General features: G+C 52.4%; 12 protein-coding genes across 12 annotated transcripts; 6 read left to right on the plus strand and 6 right to left on the minus strand.

Moving 5' to 3' along the window:
- Nucleotides 1–610: 610 nt before the first annotated feature.
- On the plus strand, nucleotides 611–2,845 carry COCMIDRAFT_89385 (uncharacterized protein; the record flags this gene model as incomplete). Its single annotated transcript, XM_007687600.1, has 3 exons — nucleotides 611–848; nucleotides 1,077–1,768; nucleotides 1,901–2,845. 3 exons carry the CDS (start codon nucleotides 611–613, stop codon nucleotides 2,843–2,845), a joined length of 1,875 nt encoding a protein of 624 aa, XP_007685790.1.
- Nucleotides 2,846–3,278: 433 nt separating this feature from the next.
- Nucleotides 3,279–4,590, minus strand: COCMIDRAFT_34799 (uncharacterized protein; the record flags this gene model as incomplete). Its single annotated transcript, XM_007687569.1, has 2 exons — nucleotides 3,279–4,006; nucleotides 4,146–4,590. 2 exons carry the CDS (start codon nucleotides 4,588–4,590, stop codon nucleotides 3,279–3,281), a joined length of 1,173 nt encoding a protein of 390 aa, XP_007685759.1.
- A 1,158-nt stretch (nucleotides 4,591–5,748) lies between these two features.
- Nucleotides 5,749–6,663, minus strand: COCMIDRAFT_89311 (uncharacterized protein; the record flags this gene model as incomplete). The annotated part of the gene is made up of 2 exons (XM_007687601.1): nucleotides 5,749–6,261; nucleotides 6,319–6,663. The coding sequence occupies 2 exons, from the start codon at nucleotides 6,661–6,663 to the stop codon at nucleotides 5,749–5,751; spliced, it is 858 nt and encodes a 285-aa protein (XP_007685791.1).
- Nucleotides 6,664–7,770: 1,107 nt separating this feature from the next.
- Nucleotides 7,771–8,079, plus strand: COCMIDRAFT_24438 (uncharacterized protein; the record flags this gene model as incomplete). The annotated part of the gene is made up of 1 exon (XM_007687555.1): nucleotides 7,771–8,079. One exon carries the CDS (start codon nucleotides 7,771–7,773, stop codon nucleotides 8,077–8,079), a length of 309 nt encoding a protein of 102 aa, XP_007685745.1.
- Nucleotides 8,080–8,554: 475 nt separating this feature from the next.
- On the minus strand, nucleotides 8,555–10,505 carry COCMIDRAFT_89391 (uncharacterized protein; the record flags this gene model as incomplete). The annotated part of the gene is made up of 2 exons (XM_007687602.1): nucleotides 8,555–10,230; nucleotides 10,289–10,505. The coding sequence occupies 2 exons, from the start codon at nucleotides 10,503–10,505 to the stop codon at nucleotides 8,555–8,557; spliced, it is 1,893 nt and encodes a 630-aa protein (XP_007685792.1).
- Nucleotides 10,506–10,828: 323 nt separating this feature from the next.
- Nucleotides 10,829–11,519, plus strand: COCMIDRAFT_89399 (uncharacterized protein; the record flags this gene model as incomplete). Its single annotated transcript, XM_007687603.1, has 3 exons — nucleotides 10,829–11,031; nucleotides 11,245–11,413; nucleotides 11,472–11,519. The coding sequence occupies 3 exons, from the start codon at nucleotides 10,829–10,831 to the stop codon at nucleotides 11,517–11,519; spliced, it is 420 nt and encodes a 139-aa protein (XP_007685793.1).
- Nucleotides 11,520–11,784: 265 nt separating this feature from the next.
- On the minus strand, nucleotides 11,785–14,325 carry COCMIDRAFT_3362 (uncharacterized protein; the record flags this gene model as incomplete). The annotated part of the gene is made up of 4 exons (XM_007687546.1): nucleotides 11,785–12,153; nucleotides 12,224–12,644; nucleotides 12,698–13,062; nucleotides 13,114–14,325. 4 exons carry the CDS (start codon nucleotides 14,323–14,325, stop codon nucleotides 11,785–11,787), a joined length of 2,367 nt encoding a protein of 788 aa, XP_007685736.1.
- Nucleotides 14,326–14,711: 386 nt separating this feature from the next.
- Nucleotides 14,712–15,561, minus strand: COCMIDRAFT_89320 (uncharacterized protein; the record flags this gene model as incomplete). The annotated part of the gene is made up of 2 exons (XM_007687604.1): nucleotides 14,712–15,433; nucleotides 15,483–15,561. 2 exons carry the CDS (start codon nucleotides 15,559–15,561, stop codon nucleotides 14,712–14,714), a joined length of 801 nt encoding a protein of 266 aa, XP_007685794.1.
- Nucleotides 15,562–15,892: 331 nt separating this feature from the next.
- Nucleotides 15,893–17,092, plus strand: COCMIDRAFT_24442 (uncharacterized protein; the record flags this gene model as incomplete). Its single annotated transcript, XM_007687556.1, has 2 exons — nucleotides 15,893–16,077; nucleotides 16,129–17,092. The coding sequence occupies 2 exons, from the start codon at nucleotides 15,893–15,895 to the stop codon at nucleotides 17,090–17,092; spliced, it is 1,149 nt and encodes a 382-aa protein (XP_007685746.1).
- A 520-nt stretch (nucleotides 17,093–17,612) lies between these two features.
- On the plus strand, nucleotides 17,613–18,953 carry COCMIDRAFT_34806 (uncharacterized protein; the record flags this gene model as incomplete). Its single annotated transcript, XM_007687570.1, has 3 exons — nucleotides 17,613–18,019; nucleotides 18,175–18,306; nucleotides 18,383–18,953. The coding sequence occupies 3 exons, from the start codon at nucleotides 17,613–17,615 to the stop codon at nucleotides 18,951–18,953; spliced, it is 1,110 nt and encodes a 369-aa protein (XP_007685760.1).
- Nucleotides 18,954–19,481: 528 nt separating this feature from the next.
- COCMIDRAFT_34807 (uncharacterized protein) lies at nucleotides 19,482–21,571 on the minus strand (the record flags this gene model as incomplete). Its single annotated transcript, XM_007687571.1, has 7 exons — nucleotides 19,482–19,496; nucleotides 19,645–19,871; nucleotides 19,965–20,042; nucleotides 20,917–21,019; nucleotides 21,256–21,287; nucleotides 21,369–21,419; nucleotides 21,535–21,571. 7 exons carry the CDS (start codon nucleotides 21,569–21,571, stop codon nucleotides 19,482–19,484), a joined length of 543 nt encoding a protein of 180 aa, XP_007685761.1.
- A 494-nt stretch (nucleotides 21,572–22,065) lies between these two features.
- COCMIDRAFT_89467 (uncharacterized protein) lies at nucleotides 22,066–26,834 on the plus strand (the record flags this gene model as incomplete). Its single annotated transcript, XM_007687605.1, has 3 exons — nucleotides 22,066–23,934; nucleotides 23,983–24,281; nucleotides 24,329–26,834. 3 exons carry the CDS (start codon nucleotides 22,066–22,068, stop codon nucleotides 26,832–26,834), a joined length of 4,674 nt encoding a protein of 1,557 aa, XP_007685795.1.
- Between the last annotated feature and the right edge of the window lie 605 nt (nucleotides 26,835–27,439).

The raw sequence follows: 27,439 nt of genomic DNA on the forward strand, positions 1-27,439 counted from the left end.
TGCCGGCTCAACGACAATGCGCACGCTGCATCCATGTCGACCGTTATGAATGAGGCGCATCAAGTGCGCCCAACAACGAGGCACGCAAATTGCCGTTTCCTCGCTGCTGCAATGCTCGACGTGCCGGCGCTGATCCATCGACGCCTACTTCCCAGTATCGATACTGCCCCGCGTCCCGGTGGGGCGCGCGACCATCCTGTCATCTCAAACGCTTCTATGCGGACATGGATGATCCGCGCAGTTCCACATCGTCACCTGTGACAGGCCGCTCTTTGCCTGGTCATCATATCAAACGCTTCATGTACTCGGACCTCTGGCCACTTAGCTCGCAGACAGGGCCCCTGTCCTTTTCTACGCCTGAGACGCCCATCTTCGACGCGAGAGTTTACTATGCGCGTCCCATCTCCTCTCGCCTTCCTTCATTTTACTACCACTCATTATCCCAAAGGCATAATTAATCGGGCTGGCACCGGTTTGCTCGTCTCCAGTGTTGCACAGTCGTTCTCTTCATTCATTGCCCCCACGCTCTCTACAAACTCGTCTATCCAGACACTTGCATTCATTCGACTTTCTTCGCAAACGTCACACACACACTCTCATTACCACAATCATGTCTGACATCACAACCCAACACACCCTAGCCATCACTCCGTCGTCTCGTCAAGACATTGTCAGTGCACTGCTCAGCGACTATGGTAATTCCTTTGAGCCAGACGCCAAGTCCCCGTCAGTCTACTCTCCTGCGTCAGTGACCAAGGAGCTCCCCCCGCCTCCGCCACGATCAGACAGCATCGCGCGCAAACCTGTACCCGCCTCAGAGCGAATGGACGCCAAATTCCAACTTCGAGGTGGGTGAATTGATTGAAATTTGACCCGATTGAACCAACATGGTTGTGCATCTTGAGACTGCCTGCCTCGCTGGTCTGAACCATAGCTTGGGTCCACACTGACCATGCCCTGGTTTCACGTCGTCACATACCTCATCATGGCTCTGTTACTTTCTTTTCTACACCTCAACTGCACCTACCGTTCCAACAATGATTGCTGTTCCACTATGGTAGACTAACGTTCAGCAGAAGACCAAGACGCACCTCTGTCGCCATCTAGCTCAACCGGAGGCTCCCCACAGCCAAGGAAGCGCATCGTGTCACGTAGCCTGTCTCGTGGTTCCAGGCCGGCTTCACTGAAGCTGACCATCAGCAACGGGTCAACAGCAACAGTCCCTTCACCATCGGCCTTTCCATTGCCGTCTCAATTCATTCCTTCGCCAGTCTCGGCAGCAGAGGATCTTCCCCCGCCACCTCCACCCAAATCCGATCGAAGGGAGGAAATGGGAGGTAGAGTTTCCAAGCAAGCCAGAGAGCGAAATGATTCGCTCTTGTCGCAAAAAAAGTCGAGTGACGCCTCGTCGCCAGTCGTGAAGCGCAAAGCTGTTCCAGAAGCTGTCAAGGCATTCAAGAGCCTCGCAGAACTAGGAAATGGTCCACGGGGAAGAAAGGCCGTGCCAACAGCACCTACGTCTGCACCAAAGAGGGAAAATGTCGAGAGTAAAGTAAGCGTGAGCAGTATGGAGAGCCCTCAACCCAAAAACAATCTACCCAACATGCAAGCTCAGCTCCCACCAACACCCGACGAGGAAAAGGAGGATACGACATCTTTGGCCCAACCAAAGAAGGTCTTTGGTCTGCCCTCGAATCCACGTGTCAACTCTCTCGGATCGCCTGTGAACGTGCAGGGGAAGAGCAGTACAGGCTTGAGTGCATTGAAGGTATATATCTACCTCCCTTTTCCACCACCAGTACTCGTCAGATAAGATGCTTCTGCATCATGACGAAACTTTCAGGGTACTGGAGCCGTGTTCCACGACAATGAGTTTTAGTTACTAACTGGATTGACACAGGCACAAAGGCCGGCTCCCTCACCCCCTATAGTCAACATCCACGCTACTACCCCAGAGCCGACACCTTCTCCAACACTAAAACCCATTCTCGCGGAACCAGACGCTGGAATCTCACCCGTTTCGCCCTTGCCTCCCCCGACCAACCCGAGGACTTCATCCATTTACGAGCAGTCTCCTGTTGTCGCTGAGCCCGTCGCTGAGCCCCAGCAGCAACCTCCGGTTTCAGTGCAACAAGAGATCAAGCCAGAATTCACAAACCCTGCGCCTCCATATGCGCCAACACCACCAATCAACGCCAAGCCACCTGCTCGCATCACCTCGCTCGAGTTCCCACCACGCTCTGATTCCCGTCCCTTGAGCGCGCCCTCGCGCCCCACGTCTATCAGCGTCGGCATCCCAAATCTATCCCCATCTCCCGGCCCCTCCATACCTCCATCCCCCGTCGCCAAAGACAGCGAACCCACAATCGCCATTGAATCCAACGAAGTCATGGAACCCGCCAGAGTCATGGAGCCCACCGAAGCCATGCAGCCCATCGAAGCAATGGAACCCGCAACACCACCTCCCTTCGTGCCCCTAACCGAGCAATCCATCCCCGTCCCCTCCTCGCTCGTCCCACAAGTCACAAGCAAGCACATGCACTGCTACACCAGCCACGCGCAGAACATCTTGTCCAACAACGTCTTCCAGCCCATGGCCTGCATGGTATGCCGCGAAAACGGCAAGGAGCGCAAGTGGTGCTGTACATGGTGCCAACTGCGCATCTGCAAGAACTGCAGCGACGACCTCATGCGTGTCCCCGGCCGCAACCTCGCCCTCTTGATGGATGCGAGGTCGAAAGCGCAGAACGCAGCTATAAACGAGATGGGTGGCAAGCAGGACTTGATGAGCAACGGTGGCGGTGCCGCTGTTGCTGTATATGACGCTGAGGAGATGATGCGATGAAGCAAAGAAGAGAGGGCAGTGTGTTAGACTGGTTTTTTTTTCTGATACTACTAATCTCGAACATGACGATTGTTCAATCCCACCCACACACACACACATATGCACACATTGAAATTATGAAGTTTGTTTTTTTTCCTCTTTCGATTCTTCTGATGGCGGTGTTTGCGAAACCCCGTTTTTTATATGCACATCTGTATAAAGAAGTTCTCTTGCGGGCATTAGATAAACCTTTTTTTTTCCTTTTCTTTTTTTATTTTCGCACTTTTTGATACCACAAAGACTGAATGTTCCCCCTGTACCGTCTTTTTCTTCTTCTTATATAGTATGGAATCAGATTTTTTTTTCCTTTCATTTCCTTTCCTTTCTGTTCTCTCTCTCTTATCCATAGAAATCTAAACCTAACAGATTTGCAACCCCCGCAACCCCAATTGATCTATCCATTCTTCTCTTTCATTTGCTGTAAAACACCCACCACACTCGGAAGTATGCGTTCTGCATTCTCACTCAAGCGTACCGCATCCCTCCCCGTTTCCGCATCTTTTATATCCCCGAAAAATGTTTCTTCACCTCGCACTCCACCCATGTTGAGGACACCAATCGGCAAATGCATCTCCTTGGCCTTTTTCACAAGCCGCCATGCAGAATACGTAGCTAGACTACTTCCAATCACCAGTATCCTGCCTGCAGCCTCAACCGCCTGCTCCGCCGCCACCTTCGTAGCCGCAGGAATCGACTCTCCAAACATAATAACAGCAGGCTTCAATACACCCCCTTCACTGGACGGATCCCATGCCCCATCCTTATCAACTTTAACCTTAACCTCGCTCCCGTCCGCGCGTCTCGGCGGCTTCTCGAGACACGTCGGACACGCGGGGTACCGAAACGTAGTATACGGTGCATCAGGGATATCCACATCGCCATCGGGATTCGTCTTCAACCCCCTCTTGCGGCGCTCAAGCGGATTCTCCGTATCCAGCGCACCCGTGTCCAGCATCTCTGCCAGGAACTCCGCCCACGAGGGGTTTAACAATGAGAGTTGCGATTGGAAAGTCCGTCGAGAGTACTCGTTGCGGCAGGTAAGGCAGACGAGGTTGCGGAGGTAGCCGTGGAGTTCGATGGTGGGGAGGTCGGGGTGCGTGGTTGGGTGGAAGGAATCGACGTCTGCTCTCACACACACCGTGTCAGCCTACCTTCCAATTACAATACCCCTCCCCCTCCCACCGCGTCCTTGCTGCCTTTCTATAAAAAGAAAGGGAAGAAAGATGGGAGAGGAGAGGAGAGAAGAGAGAGAGAGGCGTACTCTGCGTCACCAACCCCCCAACAACCCCCAAACTCCCCAACTCCCCACACGCCACATGCGCCGCATTCGCCCTCGCACGCTCCAGATTCGTCCACCCCATAAAACTCCGCGCCCAGTACCGTTTCCTCATCTCATGGCTTTCACAGAATTCATGGTAGTATACCGGGCGGTACGTCTTGTTGAGCGTATACGTCCCGTTTGCGCCGCGGTAATCTGCGAGGCCCGATGCGACGGATATGCCTGCGCCGGTGAGGAGGAGTGTTTTTTTCGCTGCTCGGGCGTCACGCGGTGCGAATGCAGAGCGCGTGCGGGATGGCAGGCATGGCGATAGAAAATCCACCAGAGCGGCAATGGCGCCGCTGCTTGTTGTGCCGCTTGCGGGAATGATTCGAGGTGCGGGTAAGGGATCTGTGTATGGGATGCGGAGGAGAGGGGCGCGGGGCATTGCGCTTGGATTTGAAGCAAACGACAGAGAAAGGGAAAGGGGAAATGGCGGAGTCTCTCTTTTTTTTGGGGGGGGAAGGGCTACTACTACTATCGGTCAATCATCTTGAGGTCGCTGTGCGAGTTTGTCGATTGATGCGGCAATGCTCCAAAAACCACGATGGTTATGTCATGATGCTTGTTTAGCGCCAAATCGGCCTTTTGCGGGTCCGGGTGTGCGCCACGCGCCAATGGCGTGGCTGTAGTTTGTTGCTGTCGCGTGCATGAGTGCAGGGCGGGAAAGGGTGTGGGTGTGTCGTTGCCGCATGCAAGGAATTCAAATGTTTATTTTTAGTGAGGCTCTGCGAGAGGGTATGCATGAAATCGCTAGGCTGTCTTTTTCTTGTGTGTGCTTATGTTTGGAGGTTTGTGGGGTCAAAGGATTACTTCTGGCGGAGGCTGTGTATCCGGCCAGGGCTGTGCACTTGTGTAGCCAAGATGATACAGAGTCGACTCGATGATAGCGGGATCTGGGAACAGTGTGTTCGTGGCTAGCAGGCAGCTAGTAGTGTATTTTTTGTCGATACAGCTACAGGTTGGTAATATCGTTAGTACACTTGATAGACAAGTTTGTACAATGAGGGCTTAGATAGAAAATGAAACTCGATCACATGCTGGAAGATGCATCTGGAAGCATCAAGATGACATGAAAAGAAAGAAATAACATTGGAGAGAAGCATAAGAAATAATGAAAAAAAAATACACGAGTCCATCTCCGCATACCAAAGAAACGTCATCCTAGTATCTGCGAACATATATCGAGAAAAAAAGTTAAAAAATACCAAAGAAATAACCCAAGCTACTATGGATCTTGATGCAAGAGAATGTCCTGTTATCCGACCCTATTACGGTCCTCCGCTGTTCCATATGAACAGATCGAGTGTATAGAACGACTGCTATATTAGCCAGTCTAAGTCACCTATGTAGGTGTATATCTTGAAGAGAAACTACCAGGTGGTAGCGTTGGGTATCGGTGTGTTTCTGAAGGGTATCGGTACAGAAAAGAGAAGGCTACCGGGTGAAAAGGTAACTGTGAGAGTCGTAACGATCGTGAGAAATATGTTGAAGGAAAAATGAGTAGGAAAAAAGACCAAAGCTCGGTAGTGATGATGTCGGCCGTCTATTGCGGGTGCGATAGCTGATGCGACGAATATGCCATTGACTGGCTGTGCATTGGCTGTTGCATTGGCTGTGACATTGGTTGTGGTATTGGTTGTGACATTGACTGTGGCATTGGCTGCTGGAGTGGTTGCTGCATGGGTTGCTGGATTTGCTGAATCGATTGTGGCATAGGCTGCTGGATGGACTGTTGCATAGGTTGTTGCATTGGCTGCTGCATAGGCTGGTGCACAGGCTGTTGCATATGATGCGAATGTTGTTGCATCGGGTGCAGCATAGACTGGATACTCGGGACCCGCTGGTGCTGTGGTTGTGGGTAGCCAGAGTACGGAGAGTAATGGGGTTCGGAGATTGCGGACATGTGCGACATGCCACCATGTTGATCCTCTTGATCTTCTTCGAGGTCAGAAATTCCTATTCCACTGTCTTCATAGTCGTGGTAGGTACCATTCTCGAGCTTCTTGTGGGCCGACCTAGCGGCCTGCGTAAGATTCTTAAGTCCCTTCTCCATACACTATCGTCAAATCAGTATCGCGCTACAAAGACCTTAGCTTTCACGAAACAAACTTACCTTTGTCTCGACCAACTGCCACTTTTCTCCAACACGGGCGGCAAGCAAACTCCACATTTCTTGCCGCACGTCCATGTAGGCTTGTGCCAGGATCTCGAGCTTAACGCCGTCCCATTGCTCCGCATTCTGCCTCTCCATCAATCGCTCGTGGCGTTTACGGCAGGCATTTGGAGTCTTGGAAGGGAAGTGCTTTGGTCCGATCTGATTCCAGTTGAGGCCTTGGGCTCTGGCGCGGATAAGTGTTTCGTCATCCTTGGTGGACCAAGAGGAGCTTCGAGTTCCACCTGCAGCCGATGAAGTCGACACGGAATGTCGATGAGATGGACCCTTGTCAATCTTAGGCATTGTCGACCAATGGAATGAGTAGACAAGCAAAAGGAAGAAGGTGATGACAGGAATAGAGATATAGAATGACGCGCTGACAGGGAATTGAAAGACAGCGATGAGAGTAATGGAAGTGACCGGGTAGCGGATTATGATTAGAGTAGACCAAGTCGGTGGAGAATGAGAGTGACAGAGTAAGAAGGAAAGATGGGAGATAGCCTGACGTGTGATAATGAGAGAACTTCTAGTCGTACCTGTTGTAGTTGGGCTGTCTGAAGATGCACCAAGGGGCATGACGAGCATCTTTATACAATAAGCCACATACAGAGCCTCCATCCACAACAAAGGCCATCAGGCCGGTCGGAGAATTGTTTTGAAACCAGGACATGTTTCTGTAATCGCCGGATCGATCTGCCATGTACCGAGAATGGTATGTATGACTAGGCGAAGAGGAGGCTGTTCACTGGATCACGACTCCAAGCGCCATGAAGGAGGGCCAGGGCTGGCCAAAACTGGGCCTCTGAGTGGTCGGCGCACAAAAACGTGAGCGGTTCATCCCCTCGAGCAAGGGGGGGTGCCTGCAACGGAAGCGCCTGTTTGAGGATACCCACTGTGCAGCCAGATGCGGCTGTGTCTAAGAATAATTCGAGTACCGAATGGAGGGGTAGCGGTAGAGGAAGGGGGAAGCGATTTAGGGGCGGCTAATCTGGCGCTGATTCGACCAGGCTTCAAGGCCCAAATAAAGACCTTGGCAAGCGACAAACGAGCAAGGGGTGCGTTTTTTGGTCAGACGTGTGTATGTAGGGTGCTGTAGTCATCAATATTTTGTAGGGCTGAGCTCGGGGACCTGCAGAAGGGTGCATGTCGCGGGTCGCATGTCGCAGAAAACCACGTCCAAGTGCAAGCAAGGCCCGCAGCCTGGTCCAGAAGAGGAATGCCCACAGAGAGTCGCCTGAGATCAAGAGCACGCGAGAGAGACCAGGTTGCGAGAATAGCAATCCAACATACACGGGCCGAGCAAGATGCCTTGCGACCCACCGAGAGCGCCCATCCGCGAGGCGCTCACAGTGACGATAGGCGCGGCTGGTGGATGGGCGAGTGTTGGTGTTTCATAAACAACTAAGTAAGATGGCCGCGGGAACAACCGAGTGCCGGGCAAGCGCCCGCGAACTGCTGCCGGCCCGTTTCTATGCCTCTGCAGGATTAGGTGGTGGATACTGGCCTGCTTGTCTGGCCTGGTCGTATAGCCTTTGGGGCAAATCCATCGTCTGGTGTCGAATGGGCGATGACGGCTGCCGCGCACACAGTTGCCAGCGCGCAGGCGGCGCCCACGCCTCTCTCTATTCTAAGTATACGCAGATGCAAAGCATAGCCGAGCACCACATGGCAGCACGGCTGCAGAATCGTCGTGTGCCAGACTCGACATCCCCAGGGTAGAGTCGACCGTCGCACCAAAGAGACTGTTCGTCTGGTGGTCTTGCCCATCTCCCCGCATAGCCACGTTCCGTCGTCCCGCCCCGTTCCCTCAGCCCCCCGCCTCGGCATCCGAACTCAGAGAATCGATAAACGGCATGCACCCAGCCCCTCTCCTTCACCACCATCGCATTCTTATCCAAATCCCATTGTATTGCGAAACACCTGTTTCGTACTGAATCTTAGAGCAGGCCATGTGTGCGGCCTAGTCTTACTCCTACCTTATGTACGCTTGGATTCTGCATGCCTCCATTCGCGTACTATGGCTCAGGCGTTCTCTTCTAGACGCATCTGCTACTTTGGTGCAATACTCGCCCTATCCTCCATACAATTCGCCATATTCTTGCAATCTTGGCCATTGCCCTCGTGTAACACCATCGAGGGGGATACAGTCATCCAACAATGCCGCAGCAGTTTCAGCACACCTTCTTTGACTCCCTCAACTGCCTTTCCAATCACTACACCAGATAAACGTTCCACAACGCCATTGCGTCCCTACTTCCTTGTGTCCTGAAGGCCCAATCGGCCTAGGGCACACCCAAAATTGCCGTCCACAGTTGACTCCTGGCTTCTTAGTCGTCAGAGTGATGCAAGGTTCGCCATGTTCACATCGGGGCGCTGCTTTCTTAGAGAAAAGCTTCGTCCAGCCTTCCCTTGATGCTTCTTGAGAGGCGCGGGGATCAGAGTCAAAGGATTCAGTAGTTGTCGACGTGGGAGGGGGCGGAGGTTTGTCTGTAGTAGTCTGACCTGCAGTATCGGTGGTTGCAAGGGATGAGACTGATGGCGCTGCGTCGTTGGGCGTAATAGGATCTGCAGACTTGCTATGTGTCTGGAAGAAACCTTTGAGTGATTGTTGCCCCTTGTTCCCTTTAGTAGACACAGCTAGGGCACCAGGTTTGCCCCGCTTGATTGGCTTTCCAGGGGACGCAGAGGCTGATGCGCGTCGTTTTTCAGCGGACTTGAGAGGACTCTGCGAAGATGTGGGGTTGTTTTCCGTATTCGCAAGCATATCCGCTTTAGAAGCCTCAATTGCCAAAGCTAGATCTCTATCCATCTGTTCCTCTGCTGTGCTTGCAGTACTTGCGGTCTGAGCCTTTGTGACGTCCGGCTGGGCTTCTGTAGGCGTAGGTTTTGGAGTAGGCATCGGGGGTGCTGGCTTTTTACTGAACATGTCCCGAATATTCCTCCTCTTAGTGAACTCTGAAAGAAGTTTCCCGCTAAGGGCCGGGACGTCCTTGGCTGGATCGTAATCACGTTGGCGTACACCGTCTTTGAACATGTCTGCTGGGTTCATTAAGTCTAGAACATGCACCTCCTCTTCTACGCTTTCTGTTCCTGGTGTCCGCTGTACTCGTACTTTATCTTTCAAAACCGCGTATACCGGACAATGATCTGAGCCCATCAGTCCTTCTTGGATATTCGCGTCTTGAAACCAATCCTTAATGACGATGCTACACAGAATAAAGTCGATCCGTGATCCAAAGTTACTCGGCCTAGCATTGATCTTCTGCTCCCAGTGTGTATACATGCCTTCACGATCAGGGTGGAACTCGCGACACAAATCATACAGCACCGGCTCTTCGCGTCCCTCGTCTCGCTGACCTGGAACCTTTCCGTTGAGCAAGAGCTGGTTGAAAATTCGACGATTCGGTATGCTTAGATACTCATCATGTGTCATACCCTCCGTCCGTATATGTTCTTCTGCCCTCGCAGTATCGATCACGTCTCTGGAAACATTCAGGTCTCCAGTAAGAATAACATTCTTTCTCATCTTCGTCAAGTTTCTTATCCGTGTTTCAAGAGCTATGAGAAAGCCAATGCGGAATCCGTCCCGTAAGCCATTGCTGTTTGCTGGGCTATAGACGCCAAAAAGGACAAAAGCCGGAAACTCCAGGATCAGACAACGCCCTTCCAAATCTAAGCTCTCTGCATCGAGGTCAGGAGGAAGGCCTGCAATTTGTTCGGGAGTAAGGTAGCCGCCGATGCTGGCAGATTCCGGGAGTTCACGGTAAGGCGTTGTTGAATTCGGAGGGCAAAGAGCGCCTAGGACGCCTTCTTCCGCACGGATAGGAGCGCATACGGATTGTCGTGTAAAGATGCCGACACCAGAGTATCCTGGAGTACGTTAGCACAGAAAGACAGGACTAGCCTATACAAATCCAAGGTGGCGTACCCTTCTTGTGCTTGGGCAGACTGAAGTAGCAATCCCAGCCTTGTATAAGGACCATATCATCCGTCAGGTCCTTGCGCTGAATCTTCAACTCTTGCATAATCACAATGTCGGCCTCCAATATATCGAACATGGCATTAAAGGTACGATTGTTGCTCCATGGCTTGTACCCAAATGGGTTGCGAATGCCGTTGACATTCCATGTGGTGATGCGAACCATGTTGGTGTGTGTAGAAAGGGATTTACGGAGGGCGACGATAGGTATGCATATATCCAAGCTTCCTCATCGTCCTGCTCCCTCGTCGATGCCTCAGCAAATGAAGCTGTTCGCGTGAGAAGGCAAGACGCGCCAACGCGACCAGTGCACGACGTCACATTACCCGTCGGGGTCGGCAAACTCCGCATCAGCCCATCCGAGTTGCGCGCGCCAAGCCCTGTTTCGTCAATTCGGAGCTGGCTCCTCTGTCACAACCTCACTGCCCACGCCTACGCCCACACCAATTGCGACCACCCCCCATCTCCACTCCACCCCAAACCGCCGCCATGTTCGCCGCCCGCTCTGTCGCCCGCGTCGCCCCGCGCCAGGCCCTTGCCCGCGCTCCTGCCCGCGCCGGCCGCCGCAACTACAGCTCCGAGAGCCCCAAGCAATTTGCCGGTGCCGAGGACAACGAGTTCAACCGTGAGCGTGCTCACATCGAGCAGCACGCTGGCGAGTCTGGCGAGTTCTGGCGCAAGCTTTCGCTCTAGTAAGTTGCCTGGCTACTTTTCTGGCGAAAGAGGGGGAATGACGATGAGGACGAGGAAGAGACAACCAGACTGCTATGGAATTGTGGATAAGCAAATGGGGTATTGGAGGGAATTGAATTGGGTTCTGGTGTGAAATATGGCAGCTCCAAAAGAGGCGGAAAAGATACAATGCTGATTTCCCCCTTCGAAATGGTCACTAACCATCTCCATAGCGTCGCCGTCCCCTGCATCATCGTCGCCAGCGTCAACGCAAAGGTGAGGTGGGATGCCCACTGGGAGCACGTAGCCCACGAGGAGCACGAGCACCCCCGCTCTGAGAGGCCCGAGTACCCCTACCAGAACATCCGCACCAAGAACTACTTCTGGGGAGACGGTGACAAGGTACACTCCATATATACATACACATCCCAAAGCCCTTAATCTGACCACACACACACAGACCCTCTTCTGGAACGACAAGGTCAACTACCACAAGAAGGACGAGTAAGCGCTTTGCACGTCACCGCTTCTATACAAGTGATATCATATATACCATTCTCAAGCCCAAACATCACATCTAGAGAGCAAACTGTCAGGGCTGAATGTGTGTACATAGTACGATGAGAGCAAACATGCTGAGAGAGAGACAGTAGAGCAGCAAATGCATTTTTCCCCTTCTGTATCTGCAACCTGACTTTGTGTGTGTATGGCTAACGTCCTGAGCAATTCGTATTGCTGTTTTATATATATATATATATGTCTTTTCATATGGTTTAGCCTTCTAGTGCCGCAAGTCCTTCCTCCCAAACGCTATTGTGCCTCATTGCCCATTCCTCCGCTACTTTTTCGTCACCCCGCAATTTGGCGATGATCGCCTTCTTCATCAGCTGCTCGCATTCGCCATCTAGGTACCCCGCTTTCCGGAAACTATCGCGTGCACGATCAATGTAGAGTTCTGCTTTGGCGACATTGGTAGAACGGGAACGGTACGATGGTGCTGTGGGAGTCGCAGGTGTTTGGGGCGGGTTGGAAGCCGTAACGGTAGTGGTAAGTGGGAGATTGGGATTAGCAAGGCCCATGTAGGAATCTGATAAGTGCGAGTATAGAGTTCCGATGAGCATTTTGTCGCCGCCTTCTAGAGCCTATGCCACGGTATATTAGCATCAATGACCTAACTCTCTGCTACGGGAACAAAGGGATGTGAATACGTACCTGAGGAAGCACACCCTCGACCAACCTCTTCGCCGCTTGATACTCGCCTAGCGAATTCAAGATTGCGCCTAGACAGCCCACTGCACACCAAAGTGTGAATCCCAAGCGTGCCCTGAAACTTACACTCGCTGCCCGGAGTGCCACACTGAAGCCTCTCTCTGGTTTCCCCACTTTGATCCAGAGATCAGCTTGCATAAGCAGTACAGAAATACGCTGTTGGATATCGGCATTATCTTCTTTAAGAGACTGGGCAAGAGCTGAAATGCATTGGTACGCAAGTGGAAACTGAGCTGTCGAGATGAGATAGTTGATATAAGTGTCGTGCTGGATGAACGACAGTTCTGGGTCAAGTGGGGGCGTGGAAGGGGAGCTGGAGGGCTTGAGTGTCTCGAGGAGGTGCGTAGCCGTTGGCCAGTCAGATCTGTTCAAGATATATCAGTATTCGTAATGTGGGTTAGGATGTGGATCAAGTACCTTCGGATAGCTTTTCTCAACTTGATGAGGCCCATACATAGAATGAGGAACTGATTGAACTTGAGAGACTTGTGTATGGATGTATCCACAGATTCGAGGATAGACATCGCTTCATCGTAGTTGCCGCTCTGACTGGTGACAAAGGCTTTGCGCCCAATGGCACGGAGACGCTCTTCAACGGGACATGAGTGCGAGTAGCAGTCAAGAAGGAGCTCGCAGTGCACGTTAGATAGATGTGGTATGCCAAGGCGGTTGTAGAGCGTTCCAATGAGAAGCATTTGACCGCCATAGCTGTTTACATTCTCTTTGATGTTGAGGTGGGAGGACTGGTAGATGTGTTCCAGTGCTCGTGGGATGGAATCGCCCTGGTAGGATGTTAGAACTGTGCCCGATCAAGTGACTGAAGTATAACGCACTGTTGAGAGAGAAAGCTTTGCCTCGTTGAGAAGACTTGCGCTGAGTAGATGATACATTTTAGCATCTTTTGCCTTGGCCTTAAGGAATGCCAATGCATCTCGCTCACTTCCAAGCATGCTCATGTACCCTGCACCTCTCATCTGCTTTGGGTATGCTTTGGCCATATGGTTCAACCAGCTAAGACTAAAGCTCAAACAAGTCATGTCCTGGTTTTCCCGAGCTGTTGCAATAGTCTCGTTGATAGCAGCTATAGCCTCACCAAAGCAGCCAAAATCTGCCTGCAGAATAGCCATGTGTAACAGGGCATACTGGTAATGAATTTTCTCACGTGTCTGCATAGCATAGTCGTAGTAGCGATGCAGATTGTCAAATGCGGATGTGTAGTCTCCCGCCTTCCAGGCATCGAAAAAGTGCACCAGATGCGCCTGGCGATGTACCTGTCCTGACGGGCTCACCATGCTGCGCAACCGACTTTTCATTTCATCTGGAACGCGATCTCCAAACTTTTGCAATCGATCAAGTTGGAAGTCGAGTATCCGATCCAGGTCATCCAGGCTTGTATCTGCACCCTGCTCTTCTTGGTCCTCTAGGTGGCCGTATGCGATTTCATACACATCATCTCCAGCTCTCAAGTCCATCTCAGAAGTGACCACATCGACGCCGCTTGAAGCTAGGCCAGCAAGCCGCTTGGTCCATTGCGCTGTTGGAGCTCTGTATTTAATGAATGATGACCAGAGTTTCATTGAATCGTCGAATTGCAGTCTTGTAAACTCCAAATGTGCTCTACGAACAAATGCACCAAGGGGCGACGTTTTGGATAGATAAGTGCGGTCTGGTATCTCCTCATCTTGGTTTGATGGCTGCTGCCCCGTAACAATCTCCGGAATACTGTCAAAGAGAGCATGCAGCGCATCGAAAGAATTTATCTCCCACATTTGCTTGAGAAATAGGTCGAGCAGGGTCCGGCCCGGTATGTTTGACGCATGTCCTTGGAGAACATCTTCGAATGCATCGATCGAAAAAGATGCATCCTGCTGGTTTGAGGTAGAGGGCTGTGGCCGTGCGCTGGATGGTGTTGAAGGCAAGCTGTCTGACAAGATGAAGGAGAGAACGGGTATTGTCGCGGAAGAAGGGAGAGGAGAAGTGCAGTAGAGCCGAGTCAAAACAAGAAGACTGATCTTTTGCGCTGTAAGGTAACGAGGTATCGTCATCCTTGTCGCTTATAGGGTTGTTGTAGCTACCTACAACAAGCAAAGCAGCAGATGGTGTGGTCCTCGGACTATTGCACCCAAGATACTTTTCACAATATCCTTCTATGCGACGGCTGCATCGTGCGCTGTCGAAGTGGCTAGCAGTTTTCTTGTCGATTGTGTGGTTCTCAAGTTGAGCCTATTTGGTGAAGGTGATGTTGAAGGTCTAGCCCAGCAACCGAGCGCGCAGGCGCGTACCCGTCGCGAAGCAATGGGCCCCGAAAGGGCGGCACCACGCATCATACATCAGCATTAAAAGTATGAAACGTTCTGATTCTTTAAGAGACATGAAAGGCGCAGTATAGAAATAGTGAGAGTCAATTACGACAATTTAATATAATATACATTTATGTAATCGGCTGACGCGAAGAGTTGCTCACTCCAGAATCCTTCCTGACACTCTTCAGATCACTTTCACTAGATTGCAACGTCGGGACTGGAGCAGCCTTCAAGAACTCGTCCTCGTCTGTCGCGTTTGTTGCCCAGATCTTGCTAATACTTAGGTCGTATGGTCCTGGTATCCGATCTATCAGCGATATGCCTACTGTGCGCACCTTTTGCGTCAACATCTCTCTTTGAGGCTCGACGACCTGGCCGTGATTTGTCCGCACAAACTCGTTCCACTTGATCAAGATTGTTTCCCACTCTCCAGGTGTCTTGGAGTGCAGCAAGTGCTGGTGAATATCGGTGGGGACGATGGATTCTGTCTGGACGTTTACAAAGTACTTGCGCCCATCTGACTTGAATTGGATGGCAAGGAAACTATACATGCTCACGTCCCACAGCGACTTGCCGAAGATGGTCGAGCCCCGGTCCAGTGTCCTCCACCCGGCATACCCGGTCCTTTGAATGTGCGGCTGGTTGTGTGGTAGTTGTGTGGATATGGAGCCGTGAAAGCGGACATGTGGAGGTTCGTTCTTCGTAGGGGGATGGAAGTCCAAGTCCGCAGAAGAGAAGCCGCCAATGTCTTTATCGCTCATACGCTTACACAGTTCGACATCGTCGGGCTTGTTGAAGAGGATCAGAGGGAATGGCTTCTGGGGCGACTTCAGGCCCTCGAGTTTGAGCGCTGCAAATGTTAGCGGCGGCGCATGCAAAGTGCGGTTTTTGGCACTCACCAAAATTGGAGAGCCGCTTGAACTCGTCCAAACTGCGCTTGAAGAAACCAGGTGCAAGACAAGCCGAAGTTGGGCGCATGTTGACGTGGGGATCAATGCAATGTGCAAGAGGCGCAATGGCAGCTCTCTCTCGATCTGGGTGAGGCTCACACGACGCAATGCAACTATGACGCCGCGGTAGTCTCGCCGGTCACTAGCCGCATCGGGCTTACATGCCAAAAATCTAGGGACATTTGCATTTGCATTTGCATGTACAGCGCATCCGCCACACTCATCGCTGGATGAGACTTTTGCAGGAGATTTAGCCAGTCAAGGATCCGCCAATCCATCGACGCTTCATTGCCCCCGCCCACCTCCCCCGACACAATCAGAAAAGTCGCCAGCCCCGCCACCAACTTTTTTGTCTCTCGATGGCGCTGCAAGAAACCTCCAGGCCTCGAGGTATTCGAGACAGCCCCGCCCACCCTCTGCAACCACTGCCACCCTCGTCGCGAGAATTGGGAGAAGTCACGCCACCGAAACGGGCAGATGGCGCATCCGTAGCAAAGGAAGATCCAAAGTCTGGAAAGTCATGGGCGCATTTTGTCGCCGGAGGGTACGGAGCAAAGTCTTTACGCAATGGCACCAGAAGCTAACTGTTGCTCAGACTTGGTGGTATGGCCTCTGCCACTCTCACTGCTCCGCTTGATGTCCTCAAGACTCGTCTACAATCCACCTTTTATCAACAGCACCTCGCCGCCATGCGCGCGGCCCGAGGCTTGCCACCCATAGAATCCATGTCCTTTGCACGAAGTTCGCTATTGCACATCCGGGAAACAGGAGAGATATTGTGGCAAGTCCCCAAGGCAGAAGGCTGGCGGGCGCTGTTCAAAGGACTGGGGCCTAATCTTGTTGGTGTGGTCCCCGCTCGCGCAATCAACTTTTTTGCCTACGGAAATGGCAAGCGATTGATCAGCACACACTTCAACAACGGACAGGAAGCCGCATGGGTACATCTCTGCAGTGCTGCCGCCGCCGGTATCGTGACTGGAACTGCAACGAATCCCATTTGGCTGGTCAAGACGCGGTTGCAATTGGACAAGAACACCCACTCAGACGGTCGAGGTCGTCAGTACAAGAACGCTTTTGACTGCACAATGCAAACCATACGCAAAGAAGGTGTTCGTGGACTATACCGTGGGCTGACGGCCAGCTATCTAGGTGTTACCGAGAGCACACTACAGTGGATGCTGTACGAGCAGATGAAGCTGTCGTTGGCTAGAAGAGAGGAGAGGGTTCTTGCTAGCGGCAAGCCACCGACAATATGGGATCAGACTGTTGCATGGACAGGAAAGCTGACTGCTGCTGGTTCGGCCAAATTCGTGGCGGCACTCATCACCTATCCACATGAGGTTGTCCGCACAAGGTTACGACAAGCACCCATGGCAGACGGTCGACAAAAGTACACTGGTCTCGTCCAATGCTTCAGACTGATTTGGAAGGAAGAAGGCATGGCAGCACTCTACGGCGGCCTCGTCCCCCACATGTTCCGTGTGGTGCCTAGTGCTGCCATTATGTTTGGCACGTACGAAGGTGTGCTGAAACTTCTTGGAGAGAGCAGCAACATGTAAACGAACCATGTTGTTGATCTGTATACGTACGTGTACAACATCTACTTGCATAAAACGGCGTTTTTGTTTTGTTTAGGAAGGGAGATCTGCTTGGCATTTTCGGGCGTACTCCTATCACCACTCAGCTCCAATTGAGCTTGTATTTGTATTATGCGGATCAGGAAGATAAAAATTAAGGTTACGATATGTATGTACGTGGGTTACAGGCGTCCTCCAGCGTAGAGCACGAGCTCTAGATCTTACTCTCAACGAATAAATGGCAATTGTACAACATTACATCCTTTTGGTATTAGGACAATCACCGAATGTATGCGAAAGTCAGCACTTGATGATTGAAGCATGAATGTCTAGACTTTGATTGCCAGTCTTGGATTTCTCGGAGATCCGATAAACTTAGCGCGACTCTCCCGCCCAGAACATCGACTTTTGACATCTTCAGCGGCCGCCGCCCTCAATACCAAAACGACCTCCACCACACGACGCAATACGTGCGCGGGGTGCTACACCACAGCCGCCCAGCATGTCGACACAAATTCCTCTTCGCACAGCTCGAATACCAGCACTACAGCGACAATGCCTCTTCCTGCGCCACCAATACCAAAACCGAGCACACAACCTTTCCCAGTGCCAATCCCTCATACCAGCCACCCGCGCATTCTCGAACACCCCGTCGCGCCCCTCGAAACGCCACTCAATCGGCCAGGATAAGGCACAAACCAGGGCTGCGGCTGAGGCACAGGTTGGGCCATCACCAAAGGTCAACTATGAGAAGGCACAGACTGATGCTGATGCCATGGCTGAGGACATTGGATTGCTGCAAAATACCATCATCAGAGCGCCGTTTAGCGAGTTGAAGGGAATTGGTGTCCGGGGGATAACGAGTTACTACTGGGATCTGGTGAAGAGCAAGGGAACGGCGCTGTATTCGTAAGTGGTTTTCTGGAATTGAATTAGGTGGGCTAGACATGCCGGGTGGGGGAGAGGGCACGACAATTGAAAATATCAGTGGGAAGACATGGGAGGAATTACAGAGGACCACGTTGTCTGATCATGGCTTTGTACAATGGCTAACAACGCATCAGACGATACTACTACCGCGCATGTATCCAAAAAACCGGCTGGACAAGATTCTTCCCCATCGACCTCTTCAACAACAAAGAATACATTCGGTTGGCACAAAAAAATTACGAGAAAATCTACTCAAACCTTGCAAAGTACGTCTATCTCCCCGTATCCACACCTATATTCCTCATCCCACCCCTCCCAACTAACCATTGTTTCCTCCAAAAGAGGCACCACCGCCCCCCTAAAACAAACCTGCCTCCCTCCCCTGCTCAAATCCCTTGAATCCCGCATCCTCTCCCGTGGCCCCGTGCAGTTGCAATGGCGACTCCACGGCCCATTTAAATCCAGCCGCGTAGTATCGCACCGCGCCGCGCCCCTCGGCGAGTCCATGCCGGACACCGCCTACCGACAAGTCGTCGTGCGCCTCGTATCCGAGCAATCACTTCGCGCGCTTCCTGCTTCCTCTTCGTCTACGACGACCCCAAACCGTGCAATCCACCGCTTACCTTGGATCCCGGATGCGGCGCGCCAGCAGCTGGAGAAGCAGCGGCAGCGCGAGCGCAAGATGCAAGATGAGAATGGGGGTAGCGAGGTTGCGGCGCTAGATGCGGTTGAGGAGGAGAATGTGGTGCCGAAGACGGTGACGGAGTACCTGGTGTTGCAGAAGAGGGTTATCAGGGGTAAGGAGGATGACTGGAAGGTGTGGGGGTTTGCGGAGGAGAGCACGCCGAGTGTGATTGAGAGGGATCAGGAGTATTGGCGTAAGATGCTGGATATGCAGGCGGGCGGTGCGTAGAGCTTGCTTTCATGGATCTTGAGAGAACGACGGATATTTTTTCCCCCACTGTAACCATACTTTGTACAAAAGGATTGACGTGTGAAGAGTAACCTATGTGGGTTTATTGGGATCCTCACAAATGACGACGATCTTTTGCAGAAAAGAAAAAGTCTTCACTTGTGATTTTTTTTCCGTCCAACTCCAGCCACGCGAGCACAAACGTCAAAAATGCGAGTTGTAGAGACAATGCTTTCTTAATTTGAGCGCTACTCACTTTGTAGTAATCACATAAAATAAAGTCCATCGTCCAACGCAAGCATTTAGCGCATAAGTATTTACACTGCCGCGCGAAAAGAAAGCCTCTCTCTCTCTCTCTCTCTCTCACTATCGACACCTCGAAATCCTGCCATCCACTTTTCCTTACTCACAATGGAAAAGAGACCATTCAGCCAAAGCTTTCTGAAAGAGAAAGCAGTGCCGCTTCAGCCGTACCGGAATATTCTCGAGGGGGTCGCGCGCAAAAAAAAGGTAAACAGTGATTCGGGACTAGAAACCGTGGACCTAAATAGTAAATTCCAATATCAGTTGTTGCATTTCGGCTGGCTAGAGGGGAAGAGGAAAGAACAGAAGTTTTTTTATATAGCCTTCCAATTTTGGGAGCGGAAAGTGGGAGAAATAGAGGGAGAAAGAGTGTGTGTGTGTGACTCACCTTGATTGTTTTTGCGTCGAGACCGAGGCCTTCCTTCTTGTCGGTCAAGAAGTCTTGGACGTCCTTTCGCTGGTCGCCCTGGAGCTGGACGACCTCGCCCATTTCGGCGTCGCTCACAATGGTGCCATTGCAGGCAAACTTCTTCTTGATCACTTTGAGGATCTTCTTTTGGTCGAATTTCTTGGGGAGACCTTGTACGGTCGTCAGGGTTTTGCGGCCATTGCGCTCTGTGGTTGCGTCAGCTGGGGGAGTGTTCCTGCAGCGAGGACTGTTTATTTTTTTTTCTCGCGTCAAATGTGCAAGGGCGGTGAGGGACGTACGTTGGATACGAATATGAATGTAGTCCTGCTGAGTCTGTTTGACCTGGCCGGTATCTTCATCCGCTTCCGCGAACGGGTCTGCAGTGTAGAGTTAGCAGCTGGATTGCGCGTTGTGGTGCAGGGTGGGGGCTGAGGGTTGCAGCTGCACAGCTCTTACCGAAGGTCTTAAGGTTCTCGATGGACATACGACTGTCGGTGGGCGCGTGTGCGAAGGTGGGGGGGTTGTGGGGTTATGGATGTGTCGAGTCGCCAGTGAGATAGTTTTCTGTTGGGATGCGGTGGAAAGGGAGCTTTTTGCGGGCTTCACAGAGGGTTTGGAAGAGGGTTTGCTGCTGCAGCCGAGAGTTGGGAGGGTCGAGTGAGCAGGCTGGGAAAGAGAGGTGGGGATGCGGAAGGGGAAGAGCGAGCCCCGCTATGGTCTGTGCACGGGGTGAAGGCAGGACGAGACAGGACAAGGCAGGACAGGGTTGGATGGATGGATGCAGATGGATAGACGGTGCTGGTTGCCGTATCATGGAATGCGAACGAATGCATGCGAGTAGGCAAGGGTGCGAGTGACACGGGGCGACGCGGCAAGACACGAACCGTCGTTGGCGCAAGACATTGGTCGTTGGCAGCCAGCCGACAGCTATCGTCGCATGCTCGCGGCCAAGATTGGATTATACAGTTTGCTTGGTACAGCTGCTACCTTGGCGCCGGCTACAGACAATCTATCCTCGTACTGCCACCTACGAAGGGGGCACGGCAGCAAAGGCCTCGGTGCCTGACGCCTGGCCGGGACGAACAGGCGGCGGGGGGAGGAACATGGACGAGTACGTCTGTGGCACAGCGTCAGCATCAACATCATCTCGGTAATTATCAGGCGGGGGAGAGCGTCTTACGACGACGAGTGACATGACTGCGAGTGAATTAGCATGGGAGCCGGATCTACTTGGGATGGGAGTATGCATACTAGACATGCCGACCTGGAAGTAAGCAGGCGTAGTCGACGTCTTCCTCTGCTCGGCCGTCTCAGCCAGCCAAGCCTGGATAGCAAAGACTACAGCAACCCTGCACTGCGTCAGTCATGCGACGTCGCACACACACACACACACAGACTGAAGACAGCAGACGACTCACCAGCCGATCATCCTGTGCAGCACCGTTCCACGTCAGTCATCATGGCCATTGCAATTGGGCGGGATTGCCTCGATATCAATACGCTGGGGTAGTGCGTACTTGTTGCGCGTGAAGATCTGGGGGGAACTATATCAGCGTGCAGCATGGTGGCGACTAGGCCAGCGTGACTTACAGCAGCCATGGGCAGCGTGCTCGACAGCGTGCCTGCAAAGTCGCCATTCAGATTAGCAGGGTGCGCGTGTGCAGGACAGCATCGTCAGCGGGAGACGGCAGGGCGCTGCTCACTCGACATGTCGCCTTCATCTTTGCTCTTCTCGGGCTCGGCATAGGGCACGACTGCACGACCATGTTAGCCACGTGACCAGACAGACACAGGGTGTTGAGCCCCTATGACGGGGGCGTTGGCTGCCAGCGCCAGAGAGCCAGGGCTGGCGAGCGGTTAGTCACGTACTGAGGTCGGCGCGGCGCATATCTTTTTTCGAAGCCATGGTCGAGATTGGGGGGGGCCGGCGGTGTGGGCTGTTGGCCGATTTATCTACCGTGGTGGAGACTGGTGGACGTAAGACGAGTGTGATGGGCGTCGTCGTGGTCGTGGGCTGGGAGCGAGGCCGGGATTGCCTGATAGCACTAGGCCCGTCGTCGCCGCTCCCCCATGCTTGCCTCGCTCTATCGTAGCACCGGATCATCGTCTCCGCTGCTGGGCTGGCAACATCCTCTAGACTGCCCACTAGCCGACACGCCTCACGTCGTCCATCCTTCGGCCCCGTCCACCCTCCTCATCTCCCGACCACCACATCTCTCCCTGTGTGGTGCTGGCAACAGTCGCGAGCACATGTCCCCGTCGCCCTGCGGCTGCTCCCATCTGCATCTCCATCTATACCACTACACCTGCCTCTCAGCTCGCCCAGCCACAGCAGCCCCGGCGCCCTCCCTTTGCCCATCTGCATGCGCCTGATTCAACAATGAAGTCGCCCCCTGTGCGATGACTTCTCGACCTGGCCCGGGGATTCACGAATCTCTTCAGAATCGTGGTAGCGGCCTGCCTCCTCGGTCCCAGGTGCAGCGTCGGCCGGCCAAGCCCATCTCAACGCTTGTCCAGCCCGACTGCATCGACCCAGCCCTGGAAGACGACCGCCCTCCTACACACAATGCTGCAAACGATGCTGCGCGCCCTCCCCCGCGGGGACGCCCGCCGCTCTTCTATACCGCCATGCCCAACTACGCCCTCGACATGCCTATACACGCCTTCCCTTATCAGCCAACCGCGAACCTCCCCCTTCCCCCACGCCCGGGTTCAATACATCTAAGAGATGCGTCTCAGCAACGTCGCATATGGCCCGGCGGCTCCGGAGTCAAGGACACTCCAAAGCCAGGCGCGTCTGAAGTCGTCGCGCCTCCCGTCCATTTTCCCGGTGGTAAGGCTGCCGATGTGTTCCCGTGGACTGGTAATAGTGCCGAGGATAACTTGTCCGAGGCGCTTGTCAAGGCAGGTGTCAGCAATAAGCCCCAGATCATGAACGAGTCCAATACGGCAAGGCCCTCGCTGATAAACAACCTGAAAAACAAATCTGGCCTCAGTACACTATCCACCCTGTTTGTGGCCGTCCTGGAGAAGAGGCAACAAACCGGCCGCTTACAGGCCCCCAACACCTTCAAACCCCCACCTCGACTAACACTTAGAGATTCCACTCGTGAGCAGTGGCTGCACGATCTAGCAAATCCGACCACAGGCCTCCGTCGCCTCAGCCGCACCATACCCCATGGGCTCACTGGCAAAGTGCTACTGGAACAATGTCTCAACAAGAACATACCGCTCCCGCGAGCCCTGTGGCTGGCCAAGTGTGTAGGTATCAACGAGCTGCGCGCTCACAAGAGAAAGGGACAGGCTGGTACTGTGACATGGGGAAGAGGCTGGACCAGTTCCGTGGAGCAATTTATAGACGGTGTTATTGGCGGAATAGGCCAAGGCGATTGGAAACCACGAATCACGTATGCCCTTCAACTGGCTACCCATCTCTACAAAGAGCACCTTTTGGACGACGACCACTTTCTCGACTGGATAGTCAATGGCTTGGACACATGTGCATCGGAGCGTCTATTCATCTGGCTGTTGGTTGTTTCCATTTCACACTACTGGGCAGACGTTACGTGCTGCCGCCGCCGCGGCAAGCGTCTTGCTGAGTCGTTGCTCAACCAACTTGACAGGATCTATCGACTAGAGGAACAGGGTCCCTACATGGCTGTCTTGCAATATCTGGAAAATACTCTTGTCAGACTACTTGCAACACGACCAGCATGTTTACTACTCCCGACATCGTGGACGCAGTACAGCCCTCTTCTCCAGAAACTTGCAGAGAGGCGGAACCATGCACACGTCACCCAAGCCATCCGGAGACTCGAGCAGCGAAACTGCAGGTTGTTAAAGGCTCCACAGAAACCATCATTCGCTTCACAAACGCCCGCCGGCCGAGTTTATCGCATCTTAGACTCTGTTGACTACAATAGGCCAGTCCGCATCGAAGACCTGTCTTACGACTGCATGGAGATTATTGCAGATGCGCCCCGCCTAATCAGTGTTCTCCTTCGCTGGACTTGCACGTACTATCGAGAAGGTGCACACAGAGTGTATCTGGCGACTCGGTTACTACGGCGATGGAATCATCTCGGGGCCGACGTTTATGAGGGCATCATTTCGTATTTGCGCGAAATGACATGGGTTGCAACAGGCGATCCTAGCCTTCTTTTCAAGGTTGTTGCAGAACTGGTTCGTTCCAAAACATTCGCGCTCGGACGCTACCTACAATGGCTTATTGCTACTGGATCCGTAGGGCATGGTGCAGATCTTTCTGCGGTAAGTTGCCTTCATCAGCGTGATGAGTCTACTCTAATCCGTTACCAGCCTGCCTCTTGGCCACTGCGTCTAATCACCGAGATACCCCTTACTGGACTGCCTGATCAGATTCGCACCCTACGGAGCACCCTCCTTCGTGGGACCGTACACTCTGCAGAATCGGAGCAAAGAGCCCTTACCTACGCCAAACATATGATGTCTCAGACTTTGCCTAGTTTGTTTGGGCTCTACAATTCTACTACGGACGTGAATGAAGTTGAGCTAGACAAGCTTAGTCCGACCGTGAAGTTTGAGCTAGGTATCTGGTTACGTCGACAAGTCGCTCAGTATGCAGAAGTCAACGAGCAGTAAGGCCTTTTATTAACACGTACGGTAGTTCGCTAACTGTCTATAGTGTACCTACCAAAGATGCACCAGGAGAAGAGACTGCTGCAGTGTCCTTGCTAACGGCGTTGGATTTCCATATTGTAAGGTCCTACCTCGAACGTTTTGGGGATCTCGCTATACTTGCGGACGTTGTTGGCATCGCGACTTCATCTTTGGATTCCAGTGTTCTTGCTTCCACTGCGGACACGATTAACTACCACGCCAAAGCTTTCCGTGCCATAGGTGCCTTCGACCCTCTATTTGCCAGAGTTACAGCGAGATATGCCGCCTTGCGAACGATCCGGTTCCCCGATCGCGAGCTCCTGCTCAGCCTTGCCAGTCTAGCTCGCACCGCCCAAACTGATGGACAGCTCCCACAGCTTCTCAACTATGATTTAAGCCAACTCAGCCAGCGTAACTCGCTTATTGCCTGTTCACCTGCCTCTGATAACATGGGTGAAGTTATGCAGACAGGATCCTCCTCTGATGACGAAATTGAGCGTATCCTTTCTAGTGGTACCAGTATGGACCAGCAGATGATGGGTCGAGTACTCCGCAAGATTGTAAGCAACATAGAAGAGCATTCAGGCAAGGGTTCTGTGCATCTGAACAGCCATCATGGATGGTTCCATCGACTCCGCTGTTTCGATGAACCAACTTTTGATATGGTTGTGAATGAATGGCTGGCCTCAAGCTTGATGGCTCAAAGAACCGACAGCTTGCGAGTAGCTCTGCCCACCCTAGCTGGCTCTGGCTGTGTTGCTCTAACTTCTTTCCTGGAAATTTTGCGAGCCTGCGTTGCAAGGTTCAAGACAAGCCCATCTGAAGGTTGCTTCCAGAGCGCGCTGAAGGGTATGCACATTATCCTGCCGTCCGATGCGCTGGCTCAGTCATGTTCACCCCAAGATGCGTATCGATATCGCCTCGAGCAGCGAAAGCTATGCTTAGAGACTGAAGGGCGTTTCATGCAGTGTCTGGGTGAGCTGATTGGGCTTGGCTCGATAATCTCTTCGCACAAGGCTCAAACACAGCTTGCAAGTTTGCTGCGCAGTAGGCCTGTGCTATCGATTCTGAATACTTACATCGCTACCGATCCAGGATGTCTGAGTAAGCTAAGTAAAGACGTTTCGAGTGATTGCCTGAATCAGTCGCTAGATGCCCTTCTTGATCCAAACGACCATTTAGGTTTATCTCAGAAACCTCCTGAACAGCAGGTGGCTACGGTATTTTCACTTGCTAGCGAGCTGTCATTGCCCATCTGCCAGGCGGCTATTGAACGAATCTTCTCTTCCCGAGCGACCGCGTCTGAGGGCCCCAGTGAGGCGCTATCTGCTACCCTTCTCAATGCCATCAGAACAGCTGTGGAGGAGGACCGACCATCCGGACTAGAGCTTCTTGCGAGTTTAGACGCTTCGCTGACAGGGCAGATACGACAGAATGCAGAGCGTGAGATTATCAACGCTTCCGCTTTCCTGACTGCATTGTCGACTACCAAGGTAGAAGAGTCGGAGGTTGTTTCGCCCAAGACGGTCCAGAAGTTCCTCGCCGTCATCGATCTAACTCCCAGCAAGGGCGCTGAAAATACGGAACAATCTGGCATGCTTCAAGCTTTAATTGAGAGGCTTAAAGGCATGACTCAAGCCCTGGATGACAACAAGCTTTCAGTATTAGACTTCTACGCTTGGTTGACGGCTCTCCTCCGATTGGCAGTGTCCCACGCTTCTACAATGATTAGCAATGCTACGCATCCGTACCAGACAGCTATGATGAGTGTCATGGCAGCCATGCTCACTCACCCCACTTTGGAACTGTATCCTACAATCACTGAACATGTGTTTGACGTTACAGTATTCCTCTCAGACTACATCTCTGATGATGTACGATTCCATGTCACCCGGCTGGATGGTGCTCGACTCGCGAATGACTCACGTTGCGTCTTCATTCTCGGGGTGACAGCGCCTGTTGATGGCTGGCTCGTACTTGCAAGACCCGTCAATGCTCCTCCAAATCAAACCTCGTCACAGCCACCGACACCTACACCATTGCAAGGACAGCCAACACCGTACCAAAATCCGCAAGCGCAGGCTACGGGATCTTCGACACCTCAACAACGGTATACGAGCCAGCAACAGCAACGACAGCAGCAGATGCAGGCAGCCCAGCAAGCGCAACAAACGCGCAACATGCAGCAATACTCACAGCATCCACAAAACAAGATGCTCCCCGCCCAGCTCCAGCGAACACCTTCAGGCCAGGCCACCCCATCACCACTCTCACAAATGCAACAGATGCAGCAGATGCAGCAGCGCGCTATGCAACCTTCGCCTGTATATTCACAACGCCCAACCCCTGCAGCGAGTCAGGGCCAGGGGGTCACGCAGGCGCCTGGCAAACTGCAATTGAAGCAAGAGAAGGAAATCCGACACTATCCTTTCGTCCAGCCGAGATGGGAAATCCTAGCCGAGAGCTCAGGCAATCCCACTGGGAACGAGACTGCAATCAACTTGAGTCTCTTCGGAGCACGTAGGGTATAACAAAATCCCCATGTCGACACTTTTCCTTCTACGAAAAACCCGATCCCATCACATACTCTGAAGGGAAGGGCTTTTTTGCTAAAAAAAAAACCCCCCACCTTCGCTTCGTGTATGTTACTTTTCGTACCCTCGTTATCTCGTTTGTTTCTCCCAGCAGATTTGTGATATTTCTTTGAGAGGGGGGATTTTTGGGTCCTCCAGAGCATGAAGCATGGCGTTATCCCGGGTTGAACTGCTATGATCTGCTTATGACATCGCATTACACCGGAGTTTGTTATTGTTGTTTATTATTCCTTTTTTTTCCATGACCGAGAGAAGAAAAGAAACATTCGCAAAGCTCATATATTTCGGCATGCGAACGTTTTTTTGGTCATTCCTCTTGGGCTTTTTTTTGGTTCGAAACGGGTCTTTCGGGTATTGGGATTATATATGTATGTTGCGTGTGTTATTGTTTACTTGCATTTTTTTGGTTTGTTGGAGGGGGAGTGGGAAAGCTCTGCTTGCGATAAAAGATTAACATATGAGCTACGGGCGTTTTGAAATGAAGGGGAATCTCCGCGTGCGAAATGGCGTGTGTCTGTGTGTAGCTTAAGTGGAAACTATGT

This window comes from Bipolaris oryzae (genome assembly GCF_000523455.1).
Source record: "Bipolaris oryzae ATCC 44560 unplaced genomic scaffold scaffold_31, whole genome shotgun sequence".
In the NCBI taxonomy this organism is placed as follows: Eukaryota; Fungi; Ascomycota; class Dothideomycetes; order Pleosporales; family Pleosporaceae; genus Bipolaris; species Bipolaris oryzae.